Raw genomic sequence first — 25,546 nt, 5'->3', positions numbered from 1 at the left:
TCAGGGGCGATTTACTGTGTTGAACAAGATGCCAGTATGCCTGGCCTGCTGACATGGCAACCTTATGTGGCCATTCTGCTGATGTGACAACGACCTGGCTGCAGGTGGCGAATTATGCATTATAAGATGGTTGAAGATGTGGCTGTGTGAAGAGGGGCAAATTGGGCCTCGGTCACTTATTTATTTTTGTTGGGCCGGGTCTATTATAAGAGAGCAGAATGGGCCTAGATAAAGAAAATATTAGAGGGAGCTGGGCCTTTTTTCTACTTTCTTTTCAACTTTAAAGCTGGGTTTTTTGTTTGTCCAATATATCAGGCCTTGTACAAAAGATTAAAAGGAGGCACGTCCAATCCCTTGATCCAATTCTTTTGAATTAGTCCTCAACAAAGGTCTAAGCATGGTCTAGCTTCTTGCTCTACATCAATATACCTACTACTCAGAATGGGCCTAGATAAAGAAAATATTAGAGAGAGCTGGGCCTTTCTCTCTACTTTCTTTTTCAACTTTAAAGCTGGGTTTTTTGTTTGTTCAATGTATCAGGCCTTGTACAAAAGATTAAAAGAAGGATGCATGTCCAATCCCTTTATCCAATTCTTCTGAATTAGTCCCCAACAAAGGTCTACCCATGGTCTAGCTTCTTGCTCTACATCAATATACAGCTACTACATACTCCTTTTTTTCTAGAACACACCATAGAACTTCCATAGGTACACGTAATCAATCATAGGCTTTCTTTGGGTCAATAAAAACCATATGCAAGTCCCTCTCCATCTCTCCAAATTTTTCCATTAATCTTCTTAATAGATATATTGCTTTGAGAGTTGATCTCCAAGCATAAAATCAAACTGATTTTCTAAAACCCTTGTTTTTATCTTTAGACTTTGGTCATTTACGTTTTCCCACAGTTCCATTGTATGAATTGTAAGTTTAATTCCATGATAACTATTACAATTTTGACAATTTCCTTTATTTTTTATAGGTAATAAACTGCTTTCTTCCATTCATCTGGCATTTTCAAAGTTCTTATAATTGTGTTAAATAAATTACATAACCATATAATTTCATTATCAAATAGGCATTTTCAAACTTCAATTGGGATGTCACCCAATCATATAGGTTTTTCATTTTTCATTTTTCATTTTTCATTTTTCATTTTTCATTTTTCATCTTCCCACAAACTTAACTTTTCATTGACTCTAATTTTGGATAACTCTCAAAATTTTACCATTTTCCACCCTTGTTAATCCTAAGTTTAAGACTTCACTTGGTTTTCAATAACTAGCTTATTAAAATAAATTTTCCTTCTTTCTTTTATATCTTCTTTTCTAACTAAAACACTATCATCTCATTTTATTTATACATTTAATGTTACTTAAGTCTAGCTCTAGAAAATTTAAATATGCCTCTTTTCCCTTCTTTTGTATCTAGTCTGGTATATAAATTGCTATATACTCAATATTTAGCTTCGGTGACAACCTTTTTTTTTTCCATCTTTTTTTGCTTCTTTTATGCTTTTCAAAGTTTTACATGTTCCTACTTTTTTGCCAAGTCTCACACTACATTCTTTTTGTCTTATTGGCATTTTGGATGCCTTAATCCCACCACCAACTCTCTTTACTAATCAAGCATCTTCCTCTAGATTCAACTAAATATAATTAGTCAACTAGCTAACCTGCTTCAAAGAGCATATGTATCTAGGTTATCTCCTATTGTCCACTCATTGTCTTTTCATCATTTTATCTTTAAATTTTATTATATTTTATTAAGTAAATAAGCATGTGAAAAAGCACCCATATAAACATAAGGTATGAGTTCATAACTATTTTTTGATAATATAATCCATAAGATATGAATGAGAAACTTTTTCTGTTTTCATTTTGTCTTGTCATGCCATAGATGTGAAAAAAAAATGAAAATATTTAAACTAGATCTCTAGAATATCCATGTATCTACAATGAACTCATTTTTACACATTTGTAACATATAAAACATGTGGCTTTTCATTATTTTTTTTCCCCCCAACCCGCCTAAAGTCCTAGATTTGCCCTGTAACTATTAATATTTTAGTCCTCCCAATATCATGATACATACGATAAATACAGTAACCCTTCTTTAGTGCATTATCCTTTATCTCATCTAGACCACAACTGAAGGAACCTTCTCAGAAATGCATTCATTTCTTATTTCAACTATGGTAAAAGAGCCTTTTTTATAATTTGATAGGCTACTTCATTTTCATTGCCATAGGCACTTGAAGCAAGAAATGAGTGTTTGACAGACGAATGATAAGCATTAAGATGCATTGACAATAAGTGGGTATTTGGATGGATCACTTTTACCTAATTTGGAAGCCTATGTCAAAGAATAGGGTCAATGGTTTATTGGGTCCTAAAACCAAATGTGCTTAGTTAGTTGTTTAACTACGTGTGTTTAGTTTGCTAGTATTAGGATTATGTATTTTGGGAGTTTGTTGTAATATTTGTGTATTTTAGGGGCATGTTTGTCATTTCATCTAGTTTTAGGGGCAAATGTCTAATTTCATGTATTAGAGGCTTTCTTATGAATAGTGTGTGAAGTCCATGTAAAATTTGGTTGTTGAATTTGAATTTGAAGGTTAACGTGTGATGATTTATAGCTTGTGTCTGGCAGCCAATGGCATTGGGTCAAGCTCAAAGTTCACGAAGTTCACACATATTAAGCTTAACTCTTCCTTCAAATGGGTTGCTTAATGCTAATTACACTTTAGGTAAATTCAGCCATTCCATTTTAGTATGTTCTCTTTATCCGTGGATTGGAAATTTGTGCTGCAACTGAGCATCCAAAACTGTGAGCAGCCACAGATCTCATAGAGGGTGATGAATTGGGTCTAGAACAGAGAAGATAAAATTTTAGGTGCTAGATTCTTCTTGTTTTAAGACTCAAAGATTCATCTTGTTTTAAGACTCAAACTTGTGGTATCTAATGTTTACAAAGTGGTCACAGTTAAAAAAGTTGAAGCCCCTTCAATAGTTGGGGTAAGATTGTATAGGCACCTATCTACCCAAACCCTATCCGGCATATATATTAAACACTAGCAAGTCAAAGTGGAAAGGACGCTGTCAGAATAACTCCGCCGTAGTTGGACGTCGCGTCGTCGAAGGTGAATCTCCGAACGGCAAATTTGAGAGATCACAGAGTTTCAACGATAAAGGGTTCAGACCCATTTTGTCAAAGTGGAAAGGATGCTGTCAAAATAACTCCGCCATCGGCGTTCGTTGCAACAGTGTTGTGCCCTAGCTTTCGCTCAAGATTGCGAGCCTCTGTCGCAGGACCCGAACGGCGAATCTAAGAGAGGCAGCCTCCAGCGAATCTATGACCTAGCTTTCCTCGTGAGCAAAGGTACGGATTTCTTCCCCGATTTTTCTTCTTTCCCTCTCTATTAGCATTTTGGGGATCTCACGAAGTCCTCAAAGTGTTTTCAAACCCAAAACATTTTTCAACCCAAAAAAATAAATAAATAAATAAATTTCAAAACCACAAACCAAATTCCAAAATACAAACCCAAAATTTTCAAATCAAACTTTTATAGTGTACACTTGGTTTTTCATCCTTGCCCTTCATGGGCGGCCCTCCAATGACCCTTGTTGTCGGCGGGAATGAGAGGGCTATCAAGTCTGGACCTCAGGTGGATGGGTTGGATTCTGTATGGGATGGAAAAATGGTTGAGAAGAAAAACAACGCCTTTGGTGGGAGACGTACTTTTGCGCAGGCACTTCAAAGACCTATATCTCAATCCAAATTTCGATTACCATTGAGAAAACCTAAGATAATCAACAGAGAATTGGGCTTCGTTTTTTTGGATATTGAGATGGACAAAACGGCAAAGGATCTGAAGTTTGCTCTTGTTCTTAAATTCTTATCGAAAAGACCATCAATAGATGTGTTGCAGCTTCAGATTATTAAGACGTGGGGTTTCAATGAGGTTCCGATGATTAGTTTTATGGATGAATATCACGTGTTGCTGCACCTAGCGAATGAAAAAGATTATTTACACACATGGGCGAGGGACGGATGGGTTGTGGCTGGTTGTCAGTTCCGTTAGTTCAACTGGACGGTTGATTTTGATGTCAAGAAAGAATCATCCATGGCTCCTCAATGGATCTTCATGCCAAGTTTGCCGTTGCTCTTGTATCGATTGGATTGTCTTCAAATTCTAGCAACAAGGTTTGGAAAGTTTCTTGGAACGGATAATGCCACACTATATAGAACTCGCGCGACGGGGGCGAGAATTTGTGTGGAAGTAGATTTGCAGGAGGAGCCAGTTAGTGGCTCCCTATTGGTGGTAGGTCAAAAAGCATCAAGTTTGGCAGGAAGTGGTGTATGAGAAGCAGGGTTATTATTGCAAAAAGTGTTTTCGTCAGGGCCATACAAAGGTTGCTTGTAGGTTGGGTGATCGTATCAAGGTAAAAACAGTTAATAAGAACGAGATGATGATTGAAGGGAAGAAAGAGGAGGTCAAAGCTTGGAAGGAGGTGCGAAGAAAGGACAAGAGTTTAAAAGAAGGTGCAAGTAAAAATGTGGAAGTGAATCCTATTATTGTGTCTGAAAATAAGGAGATTGGAAATGAGGTAAAGTTAGTTGCGGATAAAGGAAAACAGGTTATAGAGGAGGGTAGTCCTCACCTAGTACTCATTGATGAGGGACTACATGCAGGTGGGTCGAGCAATAATTTTCAGCAATTAGGAATAGAGAGATGGTACAGCTTGAAGGGCAAAGAGAGTGTAACACATAGGTGATGGATGAAGGTGATAAGGGAGGAAAAGAAATTCCAAAGGTGGCTAAAGATTGTGATGTGCATGAGTTGGGTGGAAAAGCGCAAGGTGAAGAGATACTTGGAAAGAATATGGTGATAGAGGAAGGGGAGATTGTTGAACCTACTTTTGAAGTAAGAGATACAGGGTTGGACATAGAACAGTTTCAGCTTGCTCATGAGAATGAGAGTAAAATACATGGTCTAGCTTTTGACAAAGGCTATGATTCGGAAGGTAATTTTTCTCAACCCAGAATTCCTTTGTTAAAAGCTTCCAGTAATAAAGCGAGGCAGTCCCAATGGGTTATTACCCATCGTGTAAAAGTTAATTTATGAGATCAAAAATGATGGTGTGGAACGTGCGAGGTATAGGCACGTCAAAGAAACGCTTGAGGAATTTGGTTAGGAAATATTTGATTTCAGTGTTGGCCATTTCGAAACCATTCATGCAGGAGGACTCTATGGTTCGTTTCACTTAATTTTTAGATTTTCCAAACTATTGTTCGAACGAAGCAATGGGAGGTAAAGCATGGGTAATGTGGAATGAGCATGATGATTTTGAAACAGTGAGTATGTTGAATCAAATGATAGCGGGATGGGTGGTCTTAAATGGGACAAAAGTGTTTGTCACCTTCGTTTATGCGAAGTGCTCCTTTTATAAGCGTAGGGGTCTTTGGAAAGATTTAGAAGCTCTTCAAGTAGGGTGTAATCCTTGGCTTATTGTGAGGGATTTTAACATTGTTCGGGAGGATGGGGAACAAATTGGGGGGCAGCCTAGACCTTTGGCTGCTATGGACGACTTTAATAATTGTTTAAACAATTGTGGTGTTGTTGATTTAAAATTTCATGGTGTGCATATGTCTTGGTTTAATGGGCATGTTGGTCCGACTAGGAGATGGGCAAAGCTTGACCGGGCTCTTGTGAATATGCCATTCATTAATCGTTTTCAAACTGCTAGGCTGGAATACTTGGCGAGGAAGACGTTGGACCACAAACCTATGCTGATACATTTCTCAAATCACTCAACAAGATATGAGTCACCTTCTTTCAGGTATCAAAATATGTGGAGTTCCCATGAAAATTTTTTTCCTTTTATTCGTCAGATTTGGATGGAACTAGTTCAAGTGTCAGGCATGTCTAAGTTGGTTGCTAAGCTCAAAAAGGCTAAAGTTGCTTTAAAAAGGTGGAGTGTAGAGGTCTTTGGCCAAGTGGACCTTAATATCAAGGATTTAGAGAATCGAATGATAGAGCTAGAGGAGCAGTTACGAAGGGGGTATAGTCAGGAGGTAGAGATAGACTTCCTGGTTACAAAATGCGAACTGGATTATTGGGAAAAAAGAGAGAAAACCCGTGTTGCTCAGCTTGTGAAGAAGCGATGGTTGGTGGAGGGTGATCAAAATTCCAAGTTTTTTCATACAATTATTAATCAAAAAAGGAATTCTTCGATGATTAATTCTATGGTCTTAAAGGATGGTACGGTTTTGGCGTCCCTTGAGGAGATCCATGAAGGTGTGGTTAAGCATTTTCAACATTTTCTCTCAAAATAGTCTAATAGAGTTTTACCTAATTAGAGCTAGCTTATCTCTAGGGAGATATGTGAGGAAGAAAATGAGTACTTAGTCAAAGATCCTTCAAAAATGGAGCTGAAAATAGCTCTAAATTATATCCCAAAAGATAGTAGTCCAGGACCTGATGGTTTTGGATCAGGATTTTACAAATCTTGTTGAGATTTTGTAAAAGAGGATCTGCTGGAAGCTGCCAAGGAACTTTTCAGTGGAGCGCCTCTACCCAAATTTTTCACGTCTTCGTATTTTGTTCTTATCCCTAAGGTGAAGGATCCAAGAAGTTTTGAAAAGTTTAGACCAATTAGCATGTGTTTCATTGCATACAAAATTTTTTCAAAATTTATTGTAGGTCGATTGACGCGTTGCCTGAATAGAATTATCTCTTCAGAGCAAGGAGCTTTTCTCCCGGGTAGAAGTAGTTTTGAAAATATTACTCTTGCGCAGGAAATGGTTCTCTTAATCAACAAAAAAGAGTAAAGGGGGAAATGTAGTATTAAAAGTGGATATGGCAAAGGCTTATGATAGGGTTGACTAGGGATTTTTGATTTGGGTCTTGGAGGGTTTTGGCTTCTCTAGTCATGTGTGTAACTTAATCGCAGAATGTGTTAAGACCCCATAGTTTTCGATCATGATGAATGGTACGTATAGGGGTTTCTTCAAGTCTCAATGAGGCCTCCGGCAAGGTGATCCTCTATCTCCTTATTTATTTATTTTGATGGAAGAAATTTTTTCTAGATTATTAAAAAGAAATTTTGAGGAAGGCAGGATTAGAAATTTTTATCTTCTGAGGGGAGCTCCTTTAATCTCTCATCTATTATATGCAGATGACTTGCTTGTTTTTGCTAACAGGGAAAGGAGATCTTTGAAGATGCTTTTGAAGACGTTGGATTTGTATGAAAGTTGGTCTGGCCAGTTAATCAACAAGGAGAAATCAGCTCTCTTTTTTTCCAACAAGATCAACATTTCCAGAAGCAGAGAGCTATTACGCTTGACGGGTTTTGCGGAAGGAAATTTTCCAACGATGTACCTTGGGGCACCTTTGATTTCTGGTTGCCTTACTGCTAGATTGTTTGATCCGTTGGTCTCAAAAATTCGAAATAAGGTGGCGAGTTGGAAGATGAGGTTGCTGTCTCAAGGAGGTCGTCTCATCCTTATTCGGCATGTTTTATCATGCATGGCGACTCATACTCTAACAATTCTCTCAGTTCCTTTGGCGGTGATCAATATTAATTCCATTCTCTTTTCTTTTCTCTGGGGAGAGAGTAATGGTAGGACAAAAATGAAATGGTGTGCTTGGTCAAAGGTTTGCAAACCCTTAGATGAAGGGGGTGTTGGCATTAGGGAACTTAATGATGTTCAAAGATCCTTTCACATGAAGTTTGCTTGGAGACTGATGACGTTAGATAATCTTGGACCCATCTTTTTTAGGCTAAATATGTTAAATCAGGTCACATGGCTTCAATCAATTATACTCCTACGGGGTCTCAATTTTGGAAGTCAATCTTAAAGATTTTTTCAGAGGTCTATGAGAATGTTTATATGAAGGTTAAAGAAGGAAAAACTTATTTTAATTTGATAAGTGGTTGAGCAGTGGTCCCTTTGCGGAGTGTTCTCACATGGTCTAGCATCCTTGAGTTTAAGATTCAAGATTGCTGGGAGTCGGAGAATTGGGATACTGATATGCTGAAAGATTTGGTAGGGGTCCCCAAAACGGATAAGATTTTGTTGTCGTCTATAAAGCACAAAGGGGTCTGATGTGTTTATTTGGAAACCTTCCATAGATGGAAAATTTTCAACTACCTCGGCTTGGGAGGTGATAACAATTAAAGGGAAGCAATACCCGTGCATGGAGTGGGTTTGGTATAACTTCTACCTAAGAAAGTATTGATGTGTATGTGGAAAGTCATGTTCCAATGTCTTCTTGTAGATGAGAGAGTGCGAAACTAGGAATTGATATGGTCTCATGTTGCAACTACTACATGGAAAAAAATGAGGAATCCCTCAATCATGTTATGAGTACAGGTTCCATCGCAAGTATGGTTTGGAAGAGAGCAGAGTCTGACTTGAGAATTCTAAACTTTGATGATGAAGAACCTTGGAGGGTGAAAATTAGTAAATGGTTCAGATGTGTCAAAAAATCAACCTAAAAAGATACGATCATCGGTTTGTTACCTACTATAATTTCTTGGAGACTTTGGCTTTGACGTTGTAAAGCCTGCATGGAAGATAAGTACAAGTCAAGGAATGCAATTTGGTCATCAGTGAGGTTTTGGCTCGCTAAAATTATAGAAGGCGTGACGGTTTCTCTGCCTTCTATTCATAAGAATTTATTAGAAGAGTTTCAAGTGAAAACGATAACTTTGAAGGTTAGAACTCCTCGAAAAGTAGTCTGGAAAAAGCCTCTTGCAGGTTGGTTGAAACTAAATATTGATGACTCTTATAGAGGAAATCCGGGTTCTAGTGGTGGTGGTGGTATCATTTGCGACTCTTCAGGTAATATTAAGGCTGCTTTCTAGGAAAAATTTGAGTTTGGTACTAATAATGGAGCGGAGTTGCAGGCTCTTTCTAGTGGTGTTCGGCTATGTAAAGAGTTGGGATATCAGAATATTTGTATTGAAAGCGACTCGTAATTGGTGGTGGAATGGATCACATCTAGAATTTGCTCTTCCTGGTACTTATGGGACTTTTGGGAATTGTTAGAGGAGGAGCTACAAGGCCTTCAATTTTTTTATAAAGCACCAATTTAGAGAAGATAATCAGGTGGCGGATTACTTGCCTCGTCAAGGCGAGGGAAGCAACACGAGTAGATATTTTGTAGGTGATGTGCTGCTGAGTAGAATGAGAGGTCTAATTCGTATAGATAAAATGAGTATTCCAAACTTTCGTTTTTAATTGGCATCATTTGGTTCTCCAATGTTTTCTTCAAGTTTTTGTTTTGCAGGTAATTGTCATCAGTTTGCAAGTATTTTATTTTTGTTTGTGTTTGTTTTGTTTTGAATCAAATGGTCTTGTTTAGTTTGTTTTAGTTGGATTTTGGGTCGTGTTCTGTTAGGTTTGTTTTGGTCTTGTTGCCTAGGATGGTTTTGCTAGTTTAATTGTAAATCCCTTGTGGCTTACTTGCAACCACGGTTTTCCTCCGCCATAAGTGAGGGCTATCAATAAATTTGGGATTTTCATTTTAAAAAAAAAAAAAACTCATCCCGCCCCAACTCCCCCATGACACCAAGGAATTCAAATCCTTGCCATTCCCTTGTGGAGGGAATAGAGATACCACCGAGCTCTGAGGGCAGTGATAATTTCATTTTAAAAATAATTTTAAAAAACGTAAATTGATATTGTTGCAACATTCAAATATATCAAGTTAACTAATGCAGTGAAATCAGGAGGTGGGCAAAGTAAGTAAGCATTTCATGACCAAAGCCTAAAATAAAAGTTGGATAATTCAGGAAATGGAAGCATAAAAATTTCCCATCTAGCTCTCAAAGTCATCCAATTTTGATTGCTCGGGTTGGCTGATTCAACCGACAATCAGTATTTAAATCCCAAAATGGACTTTAGGTAGTCTAGGAATAAGCCGAGGTGGATGAATCAAAACCCAATTTCACTGGACCAAATATATTTTATGGAAGAGACTAAAGAAAACAAATAAATAAATAACATAATCAACTCTCAAGGCTCACAAGAGTCCATACAAGACACTTCTTTTCTAGTAGTTCCATCCAGTAGCTCTACTAATTAACTATTCTTTTCTGGTAGCTGCTAATTAATTAATATTTTAGTAAACTGAACTGCATAACATAAAAAATAAGTCCCAGTTTCACAATCAAGAGTTAAAAATGCAACACCTAAAATATCTCCACATTTTCTACCATGACTACCTCTTTCATGTCTAACAATATCTCTCTAACTTCAAATAATTGATAGCGTGTGGTACATAAGGGGTGGTTGCACCACATTTCATGTTAAAAAGAAATAGTGTTATGCTGGCCACTTTGTAGAACCATATGACCAGATGACTATGGTCAGTAGGATATGTTGTCAATGGTACTACTAAGCTTAAAAGTCTAGGATATCATGTGGTTGGCTTACATATATACTTTCAAAACTAAAACAAAACCATGCCTAAGTTGCCAAAAGATGTAAACCCAAATTTATAGCAGCCATGGTCCAGGAGTTAATGGGTCATAGACACATTATGTGTTCATCTCAAGAAGCATTGGCACATATGCCAAATCAACCCAGCTAATTAAATATTACACGCATACAATCTGTCGTAAATCATTAAAAACTATATCAACTATTATTTAGGTAAAAAAAACCTCTTTGACGCGACCTTTATTTGAGTTCCTAAACTGCCCCCAGATGCATCATCACACATTTACATTTATGAGTAAAACTGTAATTTTAAAATGTCAATTGAGCTTATCCATTGACTTTTTTGGTAAAACTCAGCTAAGTGACTAAGTTATATATATATATATATATAGAGAGAGAGAGAGAGGTGAGCTTTTAGTTGCAATGGCAAGAAAAGAACATTTTCTGTGAGGATGTTAACGTGATTGAAGCTCCAACCATCAAAAGCGTTGTGAAATTTTCTGCAGAGTCTTCATGTAAAGATTAAATCTGAAACAGCAGGCGTAAGAATTGAAACCAGCAAGGGTGAGGAGTGCTTTGCACGCCATGGCAATCAGGTGGATACCATCAGAAAAAGTGATTTACAGTTTTAATTTTCAACTCGTAACGGGCCAAGCATGTAGGCAGGTGGGGTACCGAGATGCCCATGAGCTTCCAAACAAAGGTTCCTTTAAGTTCTTAAATTCCCATATTTCTTTCACTGACTAAATTTTGCAAATTTATATTAATGAGAAAAATTCCGCAAATTTTCACATTAATAAAAAGTAAATTCAACCCCACCCCCGCCCCCGTCTCACCCAAAAATAAAACCGAACAAACGAAGGAACGAACATCATTACCTAAAGGAAGAAAATTATTGGACGCAAAAGTCAACAATGGCTTCACCCAGTTCGACGCGCATCGACTCCCATCATCATTGCCATCGGTCTGAGAGAAAGAAACAGTATTTACCGAAAGTAACCCCAACATTCGCACAAGCGGAGCCTGACAATGAAATGAGAAGCACATAGGAGACTAGAAACTACCTGTGCAGATCGTTCACCAGCTCTGATGGATGGAGAACTCCAGCGAGGCTTTAGATGAAGCAATGAGGGGTGGTGCTTGAGAACGACGGAGCTGCCAGAAATAGGGGGGATACTTGACTGAAAATGTGGGTTCCACCGGCGGGAGGGTAAACTTACGGTGGCTGGAGACCTGAAGCAAAGGCTTTGGAGACTTCCCGCCATGTGAAAACAACACCAAACAGAACTCCCGAAGGCAACTGAGAGAGAGAGAGAGAAGACGGTGGATGCTGGGGAGTTTTTTCCCAATTTATCCTTTTCAAAAATTATAACCCTGACGTAATCTTGCCTCAAAACATAAAAATTGCCATCACAACTGTTAAATATAAAAATAAATACCATGAAGATTTTAAAAAAAATTAATTATCTATTTAGTTATGAAAAATATTTTAATTTTTTTTTTAGTTTAAAAAATATTTAAAAAATAGTTAATTTTTCAATTTTTAAAATTTTTTTCTAAAATAAATTAACAGGATAAAAAACTTGACACTATTTTCTTATAGAAACAGTTCCTTTTTTATTTTTTTATTTTTTAAATAATTAAAAATAACATTCTTTATTTTTTAAAATTCATATAGAAAAGATAACAACTACTATTTTTTAGATTTCTAACTCTTGTTTTGTTAATTAAGACTTGAGAGCATGCACTCATATATTAAATTTTGGTTTGTGAATTCAAATTCAAAATTAGTGATCAAATATATTAATATGACAATTTATTATAATATATATTACATAAATTTTAAAAATAATATTAATATTATGATATCATTATTAATATTTTTATTACATATAATAATATTATAGCATATAAAAATTTATAAAAAGAATTTATTTCCCAATTTATTACGCAGAAGAATTTATTATGCAGAAAATTTATTTATCAATTAATCATTTTTAAAAATATATATATTAAAAGAATTTATTTTCCGCAGAAAAATTTATTTCCTAATTTATCATTTTTTTTAAATATATATATTAAATAATTTTTTTTGGAGAAAAAATAATTCCCGAAATTACATGTGGCAAATCTCGCTACTCCAAGTAGCGAGATTATGTGAGGGTTATTTCGTAAATCATTTTTCCGAAAAAGGTATTATTTAATATATTTTTAAAAAAAAAAAAATTGGAAAAAAACTCCATCGTTGGGACTTCATTATTTACTAAAGCCTATATAGGACTTGTTTGGGACGCAGAGTTCCGCCGTTCCTTGGGTAAGGCCATGTTCTAATTCTATCAATAATTTTCGAACATTTATAAACAGGATTCCTTTTTTTTTTTTTTTTTTAATTAAGGTGATAACTGCGACAATTATAACTTTCATGTTTTACCCATTTTTTTAAAGTGGAAAATCTTTTGTAATGGGAATGAAAACAATAATTTCTCTGTTGTTACATTTTTTTCTTTTTAAAATTGCAAATATAATTCAATGCAATTAAAAAACAAGGAATTGCTGCAGAGAATTTTAATTAAAATTTTGATTTTTAGAAATTATAAGTGCTGCACTTTTCAACCCAAAGTGCCTTAAAAATATTTTGGAGAGCACATTTTTTATACTTGGTTTTTTTATAATTCTATTTGACAAGCCTTAAAAGTAGTTTTATATTTGTAGTTTACAAATTGTAGTTCTATATGTGATGTGATGTGATGTTTGTTCTCTAATAATTTTAGGTTATATTGGATTTGTGAAATAGACTATATTTTAGTAGGTTATTTACAACTAGTTATACAAGAAAATATATTGTTACTATAAAGCAAACAATAATATTTTATGACTTCATAATAAGGAACAAATGAGAAATAATTATTCCCAAATTTCATCATGGAGATAACTATTTTTTTTATTAGATATTAAATAAAAAATTAGAAATATATAAGGTATAACTATTTCCTTAATTCTCAAATTTTAAATTATATTTCATCTTACTCCTATAAATAGTTATTCTGCCGAACTAAACAAGTTGGAGTTTTTTTACCAAAATATTAAAAAATATTAAAAAGCACCAATAAGAAGGAAATTGAAAAAATTTACACAAATGTACCAAATCAACTTTCCAAAAGTCCCGTTTGGGCTTTAAAAAAAAAAAAAAAAAGTAAACCTCAATTTTTGACTACTAAATTAAAAAAAATAAATAAATTTGGGAACTGACTTTCCAAAAGTCAGTTTGGCCTTCAAAATTTAAAAAAAAAAAAAAAAATCAGCCACAATTCTTGACTGTTAAAATAAAAATAAAAAATGAAAATTGAGAACCGACTTTTCAAAAGTCCCCCCCCCCCAAAAACCAAATCCCAACCCCCACCCAAAATCAAATAATAAAATATATATTATTTTTCAAATTTTAATATTTAAATAAAAAGTTATAAATAAAAAATATATTTTTAAGTGTCATTTAATACAAAAATATTTTTTTCATTTTATTTATTTTTCAAATGAAATAAAAAAAAAGTAAGTTAATTTTTTAATTTCAAAAAATTATATAAAAATGAATACAATAACAAAAAATTTCGAAATAATTTACTTTTGGAAATATTAAGACAAAAAATGACATTTTACTTCCTAATTACATAAAAAAATTATTTAATATACAATTAAGAATGGAAAAATTATTTAATATATTATTTTTTGTATATTTTATATAGGAAAATAAATTTTAATATTTCTTACCTAATTGACATTTCAAAAGTCGATTTGGATTAAAAAAATAAAACAAAACAAAAAACTTACACAAAAATCTAGGCATAAAAAACAATTATAATGAAATAATGGAATGGAAGAAAAATGTAATGAAATAAAAAAAATTATAACACGTGCTTCACATGTTCTCCCATCACCGATATGTCCAACTCGTGCCACCCGCACACCGCAACTGGGTAAAAATTCAGGCATTCCTACATTCTGGTTTTCGGAGTAGAGTGGAGTGGGTGTTTCGCCTTGACCCAATTCATGAAATCTCTACTTTGGTACAAGTAGGTCATTCCCCGATGCTTCCTTCGGCTGCCGACGACTATTCTCCAATGCTCGTCTTGCTCGATCCAACCTGTGGTCCAGTCACGGAACACGCTCGTGTTCATGTTCGGGGTGGGAACCATAAGGGGGTTGTCGTCGAGTTTGATCCATTCACGGAGATACGGGTTGGATAGGTTAGCGAGTACAGCGTAGTTCTGGACCTGCCTGTTCTAGGGGTCAAGTCTGGTGTAGAGGATGATGGGTTTGTTGTCCGGGATGATGGTGGTAGATCCGGACCAACACCCATTTATGTCGAAGGGTTTGGACGGGTAGATGGTCGGGCCAAGGGCGACCCAGTTGATGAGGTCCTTGGAGATGGAGTGAGCCCAAACAATGTTGCCCCATACAACTCCCTTCGGGCTGTATTGGTAGAAGAGATGATAGATTTCATTGTAGTACATTGGTCCTATTTGATTTAAAAGAAAAGTAGGATAGCGAGAAAAGGAAAAATTAATTAAAATTAGAGACAAATTTTCTATTTTAGAAAAAAAATGGAAGTTAGTTTTTTTAAATAAATTTTTTTTATGTAATTAGGAAGTAAGATGTCATTCTTGTCTTATTATTCTTAAAAGTAAATTATTTCAATTTTTTTGTTATTGTATTCATTTTTATATAATATTTTGAAATTAAAAAATTAATTTACTTTTTTTAATTCATTTGAAAAAAATATAAAAAGTAGAAAATATTTTTTATATTAAATGACACTTAAAAATATTTTTTTATTTAAATCTTAAAATTTGAAAAATAATATATTTTATTATTATTTTAATTAAAAATAATATATATTTTATTATTTGATTTTGGGTGGGGGTTTGGGATTTGGTTTTTGGGGGGGTAACTTTTGAAAAGTCAGTTCTCAATTTTTATTTTTATTTTTATTTTGGCAGTCAACAATTGCAGCTAACTTTTTTTTTTTTTTTTTTTTTAAAGCCCAAATAGACTTTTGGAAAGTCGGTTCTCAATATATATATATTTTTTTATTTTGACAGTTAAGAATTGCGAGTTTTTTACCAAAATATTTTTAAAAAATCAAAAAATACAAATACGAAGGAAATTGGGAAAATTTACACAAATGTACCCAACCAACTTTTCAAAAGTCGGTTTGGGCTTTAAAAAAAAAAAAAAAGTTAACCACAATTCTTGACTGCCAAAATAAATTAAAAAAGTTAAAATTGAGAACCGACTTTCCAAAAGTTGGTTTGGACTTTAAAATTAAAAAAAAAAAAAAAAAAGTCAGTCACAATTCTTGACTGCCAAAATAAAAAAATTGAGAACCGACTTTTCAAAAGTCATTCCCCAAAAACCAAATCCCAACCCCCCCATCCAAAATCAAATGATAAAATATATATTATTTTTAATTTAAATAATAGTAAAAAATATATTATTTTTCAAATTTTAAGAATTAAATAAAAATTTGTAAATAAAAAAAATATTTTTAAGTTTCATTTAATATAACAATTATTTTCTACTTTTTATTTATTTTTCAAATGAATAAAAAAAAGTAAATTATTTTTTTAATTTCAAAATATGATATAAAAATGAATACAATAACAAAAAAATTGAAATAATTTACTTTTAAGAATAATAAGACAAAAATGACATCTTACTTCCTAATTACATAAAAAAAATTATTTAAAAAAACTAACTTCCATTTTTTTCCCAAAATAGAAAATTTGTCTTTATTTTTAATTAATCTTTCCTTTCCCTACTATTCTACTTTTCTTTCGAACCAAATAAGACCAATGTACTACAATGGAATCTATTATCTCTTCTACGAGTACAACCCAAAGGGAGCTGTGTGGGGCAACATTGTTTGGGTTCATTCCATCTCCAAGGACCTTATCAATTGGGTCACCCTTGACCCGATCATCTATCCGTCAAAGCCCTTCGACATAAATGGGTGCTGGTTCGAATCTGCCACCATCCTCCCGGGCAACAAACTTGTCATCTTCCACACTAGACTCGACTCCCAGAATAGGTAGGTCTAGAATTACGTCGTACCCGCTAACCTATCTGACCCGTATCTCTGTGAATGGATCAAACCCGAAGAAAACCCCCTTGTGGTTCCCACCCCGAACATGAACACGAGTGCGTTCCGTGACCCGACCACGGGCTGAATCGAGTGAGACGAGCACTGGAGAATGGTCGCCGGCAACCAAAGGAAACTCCGGGGAATGACCTACTTGTACTAAAGCAGAGATTTCGTGAATTGGGTCAAGGTGAAGCACCCACTCCACTCTACTCTGAAAACCGAAATGTGCGAATGCCTGGATTTTTACCCAGTTGCGGTGTGGGGGCGACACGAGTTGGACACATCAGTGATGGGAGAACACGTGAAGCACGTGTTATAATTTTTTTATTTCAATATATTTTTCTTCCATTCTAATTGTTTTTTGTGTAAGTTTTTTGTTTTGTTTTTTTTTTTTTTAATCCAACCTGACTTTTGAAAAGTCGGTTAGGTAAGAAATATTAAATTTTAAAATTTTTCTATATAAAATATACATAAAATAATATGTTAAATAATTTTCCATTCTTAATTATATATTAAATAATTTTTTTATGTAATTAGGAAGTAAAATGTCATTTTTTGTCTTAATATTCCCAAAAGTAAATTATTTCAGTTATTGTATTCATTTTTATATAATTTTTTGAAATTAAAAAATTAACTTACTTTTTTTAATTCATTTGAAAAATAAATAAAATGTAAAAAATATTTTTGTATTAAATGACACTTAAAAATATATTTTTTATTTATAACTTTTTATTTAAATATTAAAATTTGAAAATAGTATATATTTTATTATTATTTAAATTAAAAAAAATTTATGATTCTCACTTTCAAGGGGGGAGGCAAGGGCAGAACTGGGCGGAGGGGGGATTTGATTTGGAGGGAGGGAGGGAGAGAGGGGCAGAACGTGGGGGACGAGTTTGTTGCCTGGGAGGATGGTGGCAGATCCGGACCAGCACCCATTTATGTCGAAGGGCTTGGACGGGTAGATGGTCAGGTCAAGGGCGACCCAATTGATGAGGTCCTTGGAGATAGAGTGAGCCCAAATGATGTTGCCCCACACAGCTCCCTTCGGGCTGTACTAGTAGAAGAGATGATAGATTCCATTGTAGTACATTGGTCTTATTTGGTTCGAAAGAAAAGTAAAATAGTAGGGAAAGAAAAGATTAATTAAAATTAGAGACAGATTTTCTATTTGGGGAAAAAAATGGAAGTTAGTTTTTTTAAATAAATTTTTTTATGTAATTAGGAAGTAAGATGTCCTTTTTGTCTTATTATTCTTAAAAGTAAATTATTTCAATTTTTTGCTATTGTATTCATTTTTATATCATAGTTTGAAATTAAAAAACTAATCCACTTTTTTTAATTCATTTGAAAAATAAATAAAAAGTAAAAAATATTTTTTATATTAAATGACACTTAAAAATATTTTTTTTATTTACAATTTTTTATTTAAATCTTAAAATTTGAAAATAATATTTTTTTTATTATTAATTAAATTAAAAATAATATATATTTATTATTTGATTTTGGGTGGGGGGTTGGGATTTGGTTTTTGGGGGGTGACTTTTGAAAAATCAGTTCTCAATTTTTTTATTTTTTATTTTGGTAGTTAAGAATTGCGGTTGACTTTTTTTTTTTTAAAACCCAAACCAACTTTTGGAAAGTCGATTCTCAATTTTTAACTTTTTTTTATTTTGGCAGTCAAGAATTGAGGCTAGTTTTTTTTTTAAATTTTTTTTTTTAAAACCCAAATCGACTTTTGGAAACTCGGTTGGGTACATTTGTGTAAATTTTCCCAATTTCCTTCATATAAGTGTTTTTTGATTTTTTCTTTTAATATATTGGTAAAAAACTGCAAGAATTGCGGCTGACTTTTTTTTTTTTTTTTTTAAATTTTAAAGCCCAAACCGACTTTTGGAAAGTCGGTTGGGTACATTTGTGTAATTTTTTTCATATTTGTGTTTTTTGATTTTTCTTTTTAATATTTTGGTAAAAAACTCAAAACAAGTTGTAATCATAATTTATTTAGTTCTTTATATATATATATATATATATATATATATATATATATATGACAATTTATGAGTATTAGAGAATCACACACATCCCAAGCAAGACATGCACTATTGAATTTTTATATATTTGGGAATGCATATAAATTTAAGTTTTATCTAATCATGATTTTTATCAGCTAGTTTGTCACAGGCTAAATTAGAGTGGGAACAGTCAATAAGATCAAAATTGCAGAGGCACGAGACTCAAGAACATAACTCTTATGTTTAAGAGCTTGTAATTTGACTCTTGGATTTATACTTTTATAAATTTAGATAAAAATATAACATAAAATTATATCAAATTAAAATTTTTTTTTTTTAAAAAGTCCAACTACTTAAAAATAGGAGCAAAACTAAATAAAAAAAGTCCAACTACTTGAATGACCGTCCTATCGCCTTGCGGCCCGAACACGCTTTTTTTTTTTTTTACAAAATTAAACTGCACTTTATCTAAACACAAGTGAAATTAAATTCAAAACATAAAATTCATACCTTCAAACATTACCAAAGAACAATTCATGATTGGGTAAAAAAAATAAACAAGATGCTACCTAAGAACAATTCATTATTGAGTGAGAAAAATAAAGAGTATATTGAACTAACTGCACTGGCGATGGATGGTCTCCTTCAGATATAAGTGCATGGGGGTTTACTCAAAAAAATGCCCCTCTATTGTTAAATATGGTATTCAATTTTTTGCTGCTGATAACTGGTTTGATTATTTCCATCTTTGCGTTTGTTTTGCTGGTGAATTGGGTTTGTGGCCGAATGATCATCAATATTGTTTCGTCTTCAAAGCATGAATGGTCAACACTAGTTAGGAAATGAAGCAACTAGTTAGAAAATGAAAATTTGGATGAATTAAACTAATGTTTAGTAACATGAATTTCGAGTCTTAAATTTAAATTTGCATGTATTTAAATGAAACCCAATACAAATTCGTACCGTATTTTATACAAAATCCACATAAATCTAAATCCAATATCTTAAATCTACACTCTCAAATACAAGGGTAAATAAATTTGGGTGCCAACAAAAAAAAACAAAAGACAAAACAAAACAAAACAACAAAGGAGCTAAATATGCTGCTTTTGTTTCTGAAGACCTGAATTGGTCCTCAGTGGTACCATATCCATATTGTCTCCAGCACTGCAACTCCTCCCTCACTTTTCTCTTTGCAGGTATGCAAATCCAATCCAGTTGTGCAGCGCTCATGCCCTAGCATCAACTAAACTCAACTTGTCAAGGAAAAAAAAACAAAAACTCTACTCGGCTTCATACAATAAAACACTGAATCTCACTAAGAAGACTAACAGTGCCAAAGAATACTCTTGCTAGGCTTGGGAGGGAGGACAGGCAGCATGAACAATGTCGAACAAGAATAAGAAAAACATACATTTCTACTTCATACTCTGCTTACCATTGCTGCACATGCAAGCATCACATGTCACTATGGAATTCAACTCCTCACTAACTTTTAATACCAAGTGATTCTTCATGTTTCAAAAATATTAAATTTATCCTTATAACTATCAATTATTTCAAAATACTTCTTTAATTATCCACAACTATTCTAAAAGATTTTTCTAATTATGTTAAATTTATCCCTATAATTACCAATGATTATTCTAAAATACTTCTTTAACTACGAACAACTATCTCAAAATACTCTTATAATTGTGTTAAATTTATCCCTATAATTACTCATAATTATTCCAAAATACCCTTATAAATCACCTACAATTATCTTAAAATGTCATTATACTATTTAATTATTTTTCAATTTTTAAAAAAATAAAAAAAACGTGAAGCACGCATATAGTGCGTGCCCATGTGTCACGAGCTAAGCTTGTTCAGCGTGTGCTTGGGATAGGTTTTCATCATGTAAATACTATTATAGAGTTGTTTTCTACTAGTAGTGTCTTTATATGCCAAATAAAACAGTATGACTCTTCGGTCACTTTGATGTTTCCTAATGCTAGAGTGAGAGTGACCTAAAAAGCTCTTTAGGGGAGGGTGAGAGTTCATTAGTCATTGTAAAACTCACTAGCTATTGTCAACGTGTTTAGCCTACTTGCCTCCCTCGCTAAACACACAATATCAACGGAGGTGTTAATGAATTACGTTTGTTTCAATGTTTATTACTTGCTTGTCACGACTTTCATTAATTGACTACTATTTTCGCTGTCATTTGAATGAATGTTAATAAAAGTATTTCGTGGATGAATGTTGGTAAACGATAGGTTAACTAGTTAAGCAAGAGTGCTTTAGCTAGCGCCGCACAGACCTTCACAAAGGTGTGAAAATAGTCGGCTCGTGACACCATAGCTAGTATAACATAAACAACACAAGATCTTGGGTCTCATCAACCTCCTTTAAGCACCTAACCTGCAGCAAAATAAAATTTGATAACAATGTATAGGGTTAGTTGCCTAATAATGATGATGGCTTCACCATCTAGTTCATTCATACAGCACGGACAGAGAAAATAATATTGGGACAAAATGACATTTTAGAGCCCAAATTTCGTTTCAACGCCATAGATATACAATGTTTTGTCTTTAAGGGCCGTTAACAATGTCTTCAGGTTCCACTGAAAGAAATTCTGCAGTGCCATCCGTCCATTGGTAGAGAGGTCAGTCATGTATATAGCATGACCCTTTTTTTTGGGGGGGGTCTTAAGGGTGATAACAAAACACGTACCCTGTACTGAATTTCCAGCAATTATGTCCAGTAATACACTCCAACACGCCTTTCTGTCACCAGCATCATCAACTACGGCCATTTCAGTGGGAGACAAGGAGCCCAAATTAGGGATCAATCTAAGTGTGGCCAAATCAAAAGGGAAAGATGACTTTTTGCCCTTGCTGGGTCCAATGCTGACACCAGAAATATATTGAAAGAAAAAAAGTCACATGCTCCCATCACAATGATATGAATGACTACAAATATTCCATGATTGGATATGCCTAGAAGGTATTTGTAGGTTACAATGAGAAGAACAAGGATGCAAAAATTCCTTTCATCACAGAATCAGTTATCTAGCAGGGCATACCCTATCTTAAATATGAATATTTTGTTCTTAATATGCCAACTACCCCTACCTCCACAGTTTTCTGGAACAGCTTTAACTCCAAACATATTAAGAAAGGCTGTAGGCTCAAGGTTCTAACCTTTCTGGTTTTGTCTGCCATCTAAAAGCATTTACAGTTGAAAGAGATACTGAAGTTGTTCAAACAATGCAAGAGGGAAGTCAGATCCCATGATCCAAAGGAGAAGACCATAATGATCTCACATTACCCTATTCAAAAACAATTTTTCTTCTTAATAGGCCAAATCATAAGTTTCATCAATATCCTGTGGCTGATAGCACCCTGCCTGAGAATCCAGGGTTCCTTAATTGTTGGAAAAACCTTAGGCTTTCTTCTAAGGCTCCATTGTAAACCTGAAAAATGTCTTCTGAAGGAGGATGTTATTCATAGAAGAAGTCCTCTCTATAAAAGCATTACAAGACATTTTTGTGTCTGCATACACAAGGAAAAATACAGGTGGAGAACATTAACCTCCTTTGGTTTGAGCTTAAAAGTGGCAGACAATGGTTTCCTTTTAGGAAGGGGGTTGTTTCCTTCTCTACAACCCATTTTCCCTCTGACTAAGAGAAACAATGTCCATTAACCCATTTTCAAGTAACAAAGAATGCCAGAAATCAAGCTGCCTCAACAATCTTCTAAGCAAAGCCCCAAATCAGACACAAAACAGCCACACTATACACAGCTTCCACCTCCATGCTTTTCCTACAACATTTACAAGCCATTTCCTTCTGACTTAAAAAATCCAATTTCCATCAAACAATTTTCAAGTTAGAAAGAAAGCCAGAGATTAACCTCCTCAACAATCTTCTAAGCCAAGGCCAAAGTTAGACACCCAAAACAGCAACGCCATACACAGCTTCCTACTCTACAATTTCTCCCTCTTCTTTTAAAAAATGTAGACTCCAATTGCCCTTCTCCCTCAGGAGAGTTGTTCCATTTTCCACGATGACCTCAAATTTTTTAAGCACAATGAACACCTATGATTTTTCTTTAAAAAAACCTCAAGGTCGTTATGATCATTGATGGAAGAAGAAAATGTCAATTTCTACAAGCTAATAGGCCCATATTTGTTTGTATGGAGAAATTCAGATGGTATTTTTAGCTCTTGCCAATACCTCCTTAGGAAAAATTCATGCTAGAGAAAATCCAAAGAAAACACCTGGTTTGGCCAACTAGAGTTGAGAGCAAGATATACTCCTTTTTGGGACAACTTCAGGGCTCCATAACTCAAATATCCAAACACCAAATCTCGCATCCAAGATCTTTTCAAGACAAGCACGAAATTTGCAATACCATTTTGGACCCAAAGCAAAAACGTCAATTGATAGAACTTTGGTCATCAATCCTTCTAATGGAAGCATGACAATTTTTTAAATGGATCTTAAATCTTATTTCCAAGAGTTGCCCCATACCTTTTTTTCAAAAAAAAATTAGCACCCAATAATCACCTAAAGTAAATTGAAGCCTTCCATACTTTAAACAAACTATGTTATTATCTTTCCCACTCCAGAATTTTGGACCCACCTCCAAAAAGAATCAAATCAATTCATTAAGCTCTAGGAAAACACCTTTGTTTCCACTCACATGATTACTTACTCTCAGACCAAGAGCGGTTTTCTCCAGATTTCTTTTCTTGGGATGCCATCAACAAGGTGAGGTCAACTTCACTCTTCTATTTAATTAATTCATTCAATTTTCAAAATTAACTTCCTCTTAAAAATCATCAAAAGCAATTATACATTCATATACATAATGGCCAAATTCATGACAATCATGTCGTTGAACTAGGAGATTTAACTTACCTCATCATTGGATCAAATCTTCTTCCATGCCCCACTTGTATAGTGATGTAAATGGAATCAGGTTTGCAGATATACTGCTCCAATATGCCTTTTTGTAAGGTCAGCTCTGACAGTACCTTCAAACAGATTTCGGGCAGTTGTTTGAGATGAGTTTTGTAATCCTTGGTGGATTCTAAAGGCCATAAGTGGAGACCTTATTTTCTCACTATATTCATCCTATTCTGAATATGCACCAATGTATTTATATTAAAATCTCCCTAGAAATTTGTCATTATATCCCTATTCTTTTCATGAAAACATCCCTTGTTTTTATACTGTGTTGCTGTCATTGTTAATATTTTATTCTGTTATACAACTAAGAGTAGTTTATGGATGACATAATATAATTTAAGCATAAGGTAAGTTAATTATTGTAACAATACAATGACTTAGGCATTTTATTTTTGAATTTTGTACATTTATTCTAACAATATAATGATTTAGTTATAGTTTTTTCAAAGTTTTATGCTTTTTTGCGCACTTGGCTTTGAGGTTTTGTCTACATGGCTAATGTGCAAGTGAGGCCAGGGGCAAATCTCTAGCAAGAAGTGAATCCCCTAATGAAGCACAAACCAGGATACACACCATGCCTCAAGACAAACATGGAGGCTATATGCAGGAGCGAGTTATTTTGGCAAAGTGGATTCAAAGTACAACCCTCTTGCTCCATATATGCCTCAATCATGGTTTTAAAACCCAAACCAGTGATCAACCCAGTGAAGGTACTGGGTCGGTCCAACCAGTCGAACCAGTATATATATATATATAGAAAGAATCCATATATTTATGTATAAATTTTACAATAATATTACATTCATTAAACATAATATTGTAAAGATATTGATCATAATCATTTATTAACTAATTATAATAAAAAAACTAATAGAAATAACTTAGATAAATTTATACTTTTTTAGTTTTTTAAATAGTCAAATGTATTTTAAACTCAGTATAATTATTTCATATAATTAACCAAACAAATATTAGAAGGCAGAGAAGAGTATGATTTTAGTTATTATTTATTAAAAAAATGAAACAATTATAAATATATTTAATGTATGAGCACTACTTATTTTGGAATATTTATTGTTTTTGTGAAAAAAGATGCAGGAGCAGAGTTTGGCCTGGTGGTAGGGGATGGTAGTTTCCAACCTAGCATCCTAGGTTCAAATCCTTCTACTTGCTACTCAATGCATTTGTTCTTTTTTTTATTTTTTTTTGGTGAAGAAGCATCAATGTTGTAGAAACCTAAATTCGAAAAATAAAGAAAATAAATATAAAAGAGAGAAATAAAGGAAAACAAAAGAAAAAGAAGGAAATTGGTCTAACAGAACCCTAACCGTCGACAGTTTTCTAGAGGGTGAGAAAACCGTCGCCGGTTTTCTGAGGGCAAGGAAAACTTTCGACAATTTTGTCCAAGGCTGCTCACTTATAAATAGATGTGAGCTCATTTTTTTTTTTTAGAAAATTCAATTCTCTCTCTTTTGGCTCTGCTAGGGTTTCAGATTTTCTTCACTAAAAAACTTTTACGAGTTCTCTCTTGCTCCCGGTTGTCTCTTCCTCCTCAAGGCTAGTTGGTACTCATATTTCTATCAGTTGGAAAAGCTAGGGTTTCACCATTTCCGAACCATTTAGGCATAATTTCTGAAAAAAGGTAAAGGAATTAAGTTAAGTCAGGTTTTTACTAAAATTGAACCGATCAAATTGCTTCATATGTATGTATATTTATGTTTTCAGTTATTATTTCGAAAACCAACTGCTCAAAATGGACTTTTCAAACCTAAGATATATGATATGATATTTTGAATAATATGGACAGTGAAAGGTTTGTTTATCAATTAAATATATTATGAGGTACTTGTTGGTTATTTATGAACTACGTTTAAATACTGAAATCGTGTGGCAGGTGAATTATATTTGGGGGTTATTGTATAAGCAAATTTGTGTATGGTTGTGAAAATAATGGAACTGTTTGTGAAACATACTAGAACT

At 33.8% G+C, this 25,546-nt stretch overlaps 1 protein-coding gene and 1 pseudogene across 1 annotated transcript in view; both read right to left on the bottom strand.

Moving 5' to 3' along the window:
- Positions 1-11,772, bottom strand: part of LOC131165972 (probable sodium/metabolite cotransporter BASS4, chloroplastic) — a 52,540-nt gene extending 40,768 nt beyond the window's left edge. The window contains exons 1-2 of the mRNA XM_058124164.1: positions 11,514-11,772; positions 11,328-11,415 (exon numbers count right to left, since the gene is read on the bottom strand). Coding sequence (XP_057980147.1) covers positions 11,328-11,415; positions 11,514-11,714 — 289 coding nt within the window. The 5' untranslated portion in view covers positions 11,715-11,772. The remainder of the gene's footprint in view (positions 1-11,327; positions 11,416-11,513) is intronic.
- A 2,576-nt stretch (positions 11,773-14,348) lies between these two features.
- Positions 14,349-14,957, bottom strand: LOC131166543 (beta-fructofuranosidase, insoluble isoenzyme 2-like; annotated as a pseudogene).
- Positions 14,958-25,546: the final 10,589 nt, after the last annotated feature.

Source organism: Malania oleifera, chromosome 10 (assembly GCF_029873635.1).
Source record: "Malania oleifera isolate guangnan ecotype guangnan chromosome 10, ASM2987363v1, whole genome shotgun sequence".
NCBI lineage: Eukaryota > Viridiplantae > Streptophyta > Magnoliopsida > Santalales > Ximeniaceae > Malania > Malania oleifera.
Note: the sequence above shows the minus strand (reverse complement) of the source record. Positions and strands in the feature narration are given on the sequence as shown.